Source organism: Nannobrachium achirus (assembly GCF_963921795.1).
Source record: "Nannobrachium achirus genome assembly, chromosome: 24".
NCBI classification, from domain to species: Eukaryota; Metazoa; Chordata; class Actinopteri; order Myctophiformes; family Myctophidae; genus Nannobrachium; species Nannobrachium achirus.
Genome location: NC_137831.1, coordinates 25,768,569 through 25,772,643, shown reverse-complemented (window position 1 = coordinate 25,772,643; position 4,075 = coordinate 25,768,569). Strand labels below are relative to the sequence as shown.

The window sequence follows — 4,075 nt, the reverse complement described above, 5'->3', positions numbered from 1 at the left end:
GTTCGTGGAAATTTCTTTTAAATTAATAAAAGGTGAGAGAGAGAGCAGATCCATGAGCTACTTTCGGCATGCAGCTGAGTATGAGTCAGACATTACGACGCCACGGCCCGCCAAACATTTCAGTCGACTAAATCATCACAGGACGCTAGTTTGGATTTGGCAATAATAATTAACTCATTTAGCACATGATTCCGATCGCATACCTCCGTCAGTCCGGGTGGCCTTACTCAGGGATGTGTAAGTCATGGTTTGTAACCACCATGACTATTGCTTTGCGTGAACGAAATAAACCCATAAAATGTAACGTGTGCTTTCCGTAATGCAATCCCAATGGCGAAAGCTATGTCTTTTCACCCGGTGAAGGAACGGCAGATTCGGTCAAGCCGAGACATTCCCACCTGTGTGTCTCAAAGAATTGTTGGCACGGCGGTATTCCTCTTCCTCACATTTTATTTTAGTTTTGTTTGTTTTTGGTTGTCATTAAATCCCACTGTGAACGGTTTGGGAACCACTGGCTTACATTATACCCACTAGAAAGGTGTGCTCAGGGGAGCGCCAATCTCCACCAGGAGGCCCGTCCCAACAAGAATACTTACACTATGTATGATGCAGGAAGATCAAACTGCCTGGCAAACTGCTCTCGCCTTTTGGCCAACCCCCCTTACATCCTTCCATCCTACACTCTCCCTCTCTTCTCAGATCACTCGTTCCAAGCCTCCTAGCTACCACCTGTTAGGTCATTTGCAGCGATGAAGGAGTACAACTGCACCGTCTGAGGGCAATCTATCTCTCTCTCTCTCTCTCTCTCTCTCTCTCTCTCTCTCTCTCTCTCTCTCTCTCTCTCTCTCTCTCTCTCTCTCTCTCTCTCTCTGTCTCTTTGTGTAGGCATCTCTTTTCATCTATCTCTCTCTCTCTCTCTCTCTCTCTCTCTCTCTCTCTCTCTCTCTCTCTCTCTCTCTCTCTCTCTCTCTCTCCTTTTGGCTGAAGATAATTAAGATTTGAGATGCTATTAATTAGTCCAAACATAGTAGGCCTACATGACCAAGTACTTCCAGTAAATTACCCAGTACTCCCGGTACGTCATTCAGTACATGATCCTTTAGTTCATAGAAGTTCAATGAAACAAACTCACCAAAGGTGCCGCTTCATTGACAACGGATGTGGCTTGTTTTTCTTCATTAATTTGCACTTGCATTTTGTTTTGTAAGTAGCCTAACCTGTAAGTTTAGTTTTTTAGTTACAAATTAAATAATTTAGATTCTCAAGTCTGTCAATGACAATGCTAGCTGACTGTCTGTTAATAAGCCCAAGAAGGTTGCTTATGGGAGATAACAAAATGGTGTGTGCCGCATACACTCTACAGCTCACGCACACACGCGCTCACAACAATCAACAGCCCAAGTTCACAAAGTTGCTTTTACGCTTCAAGTTCCAGAAACTTCATCCGTGTTAGACAGGCAAAGCTTTTCTTTTTTTTCCCACATTGATTTTGTCTCTCTCTCTCTCTCTCTCTCTCTCTCTCTCTCTCTCTCTCTCTCTCTCTCTCTCTCTCTTTTTCTCTCTCTCTCCCTTTCTGTCTCCCTTTAATAGAGGAGAGCTTTCTTCAAAAGCCCCTTGGTTGCCCAAAGCTAGCTTGGAACTCCTGCGTTTCAAAGCTTTCCATCCGTTCGAACCCCCCACCCCCCCTCTCTCTCTCTCTCTCTCTCTCTCTCTCTCTCTCTCTCTCTCTCTCTCTCTCTCTCTCTCTCTGTATGAGGGCCTGTGTGGTGAGAGAGGTATGTTCTTCTCTCAGTAGAAGGTAGATAGCAGCATGGAGGGGTGTGTGTGTGTGTGTGTGTGTGTGTGTGTGTGTGTGTGTGTGTGTGTGTGTGTGTGTGTGTGTGTGTGTGTGTGTGTGTGTGTGTGTGTGTGTGTGTGTGTGTGTGTGTGTGTGTGTGTGTGTGTGTGTGTGTGTGTGTGTGTGTGTGTGTGTGTGTGTGATGTTGTTCTGCAGGCGATCGATAGCGTCTCTCGCCTTAAGCTGGAAAGTTCACGTTTGTGTGGACTTCAAAAAAAAACAGGATAAGGTGCATTTCAAAACCTCCTAAATCAAAGACGTCTTGTTCACAGATAGCCAGCCAAACAAGTTTTTCTGTGTGTATTCTCTCTCTCTCCGTCTCTGCGCTGCGTGTGTGTGTGTGTGTGTGTGTGTGTGTGTGTGTGTGTGTGGGTGTGGGTGTGTGTGTGTGTGTGTGTGTGTGTGTGTGTGTGTGTGTGTTCTGTGTATTCTGTGATGTTCAGAGAAGCGGTTAAAGTGGACAGAAGTTCTAAAGTTGTGCTGTTACTTAGCAGCTGTTTGTGTGCAATTACAAACTCTATATTTGTCTCCGTCAGGCAGCCCCAAATCGTTCACATGGGCCTGTTATAGCGCCACCAGGAGGCGGATTTGTTCAAAACACATTTTTGAACAGTACTCCTACATATTTTGTCCGTAAATCTGGTCTTGACAGCAGATCTTTTGAATAAAAGGTCTAAATCTACTGTTGATTTTGTAATTATTTTTCCGGGCCTTGATGGTGTTGCAATGGCAGATTTTTGGTTGCATTTTGAAAATAGACGATCTACAGTACAAGCTCACGTTGCGTTGCGCTAAGCTTGTAAGTGTAGATCTGCTATTTTCAGAGTGCAACACCAGTTTACCAAAAATAGAGTCTCCGCAAGTCCCTCCCTAACATTTTAATCTAGTTTTTGAGCAGTGCTCCTGGAAGGAGCTAAGCTCCAACATCAGGCTGTCCGGTTCCAAAATATCTCCGGTCCCCCAAAAATGTCCGGGCCCCAGAGAATGTGAAGTGTAAATATGGCCTGTACCTCGGCACAAACGGCTCAAAGTTTGTTGTATGCCCAGGGTCACATTGGCCAAGCTTTGCAAGACGCGATAAATAGCACCGCTCACTTTACACTAGGTGTGTTTTTTATTCATTTACGTAATTTTCAAAATATATATAGTCTTAGTTTTAGTCATCATAGTTTTTATTTGTGGCTCTGGGGTTGTTTGTTTACATATGTTCACTCTCAGAGTTAAACACTAAAGACTTATATTATTATTTAATACTTATTATACAGTGTATATATTGGACAATTGTCGTTTGGCACGTTCAGTCATGGGGTTATCTGAAGCTCACACACCAAATCTGGGACAATTTGGTCTGCCGCTCCCCGGGTTATGCCCTGGAAAGACATTTGCAAAGGTGTACAGTATCTCTCCGTTGACAGAATTTTGTTTTGGGGGCAGAAACTTGGTGGCGTTTAATATGATGATGATAATGATTAAAGTTATACCATGTAACTTTTTTTATAAAACAAATCTTAAAATGGTCCTAACTGTTAAATCGCTAAAGTTTTAGAACCCCCACTCCGTTATTTTCAGCTTCAAAAGCCTTCTCTTTATATGTTTTCTATGAGCCTTGAGGGGGGGAGAATTTAGCGGCAAAATTACGTCATCATACTACCGGCCAATCACAGCGAGGGTTATACACTGCCGGCCAATCACAGCGCATCTTGGAGTGGGGTCGCTAGGGCGGCCATATTTGTAGTCTCCCGTGTGTCTCTATACTCGGGTGCACGGTGAAGCATGGGTGAAGGAGTGTATCTCCGGAATGGCTGAATGCACAGGAACCAGGGACCCCTCAAAAGATAGATCTCGGCGAGGTGGAGGCAGACGCGGGGGTGTGAGAACCGAAAAACGGCCGAAAGACGCGGACGCGACCGAGGTTTGCTATAGAGCTACTGACCACAAGTTGAGCAACTTACACAGTATAGCTTTAAGGAGATCAAAAGGCATTGGCTTCGTTGATCGCCCAACCCAATACATCGGCTCCGCAGATTGGCCAAGCTTCACGGGACATTTTGCGGCAACGCACCAATATAAGTGGATTACGGGCACAACAGCACTCCATTCCTTTTCCAGAGCCGGACTATTTAGTTTATGGTGGTGCTCGTGTGAGAGATGTTGTCCTGGGCTGTGCATCTGAGAGGAGGACCAAAGATAGCCGATCATGCCGCCGTCGCGGTGGGACTCAAGGTCTACTCCTTTGGA

At 45.0% G+C, this 4,075-nt stretch overlaps 1 protein-coding gene across 1 annotated transcript in view; it reads left to right on the top strand.

Annotated features, from left to right (window-relative positions):
• Nucleotides 1-3,985: 3,985 nt before the first annotated feature.
• The window catches only part of LOC308280173 (kelch domain-containing protein 3-like), a gene marked incomplete at both ends in the record, with an annotated part of 2,206 nt that continues 2,116 nt past the window's right edge, over nt 3,986-4,075 (top strand). The window contains one exon of the mRNA XM_080720436.1: nt 3,986-4,075. This exon is cut by the window's right edge and continues 389 nt beyond it. Within this exon, the coding sequence (XP_080576562.1) occupies nt 3,986-4,075 (90 nt within the window).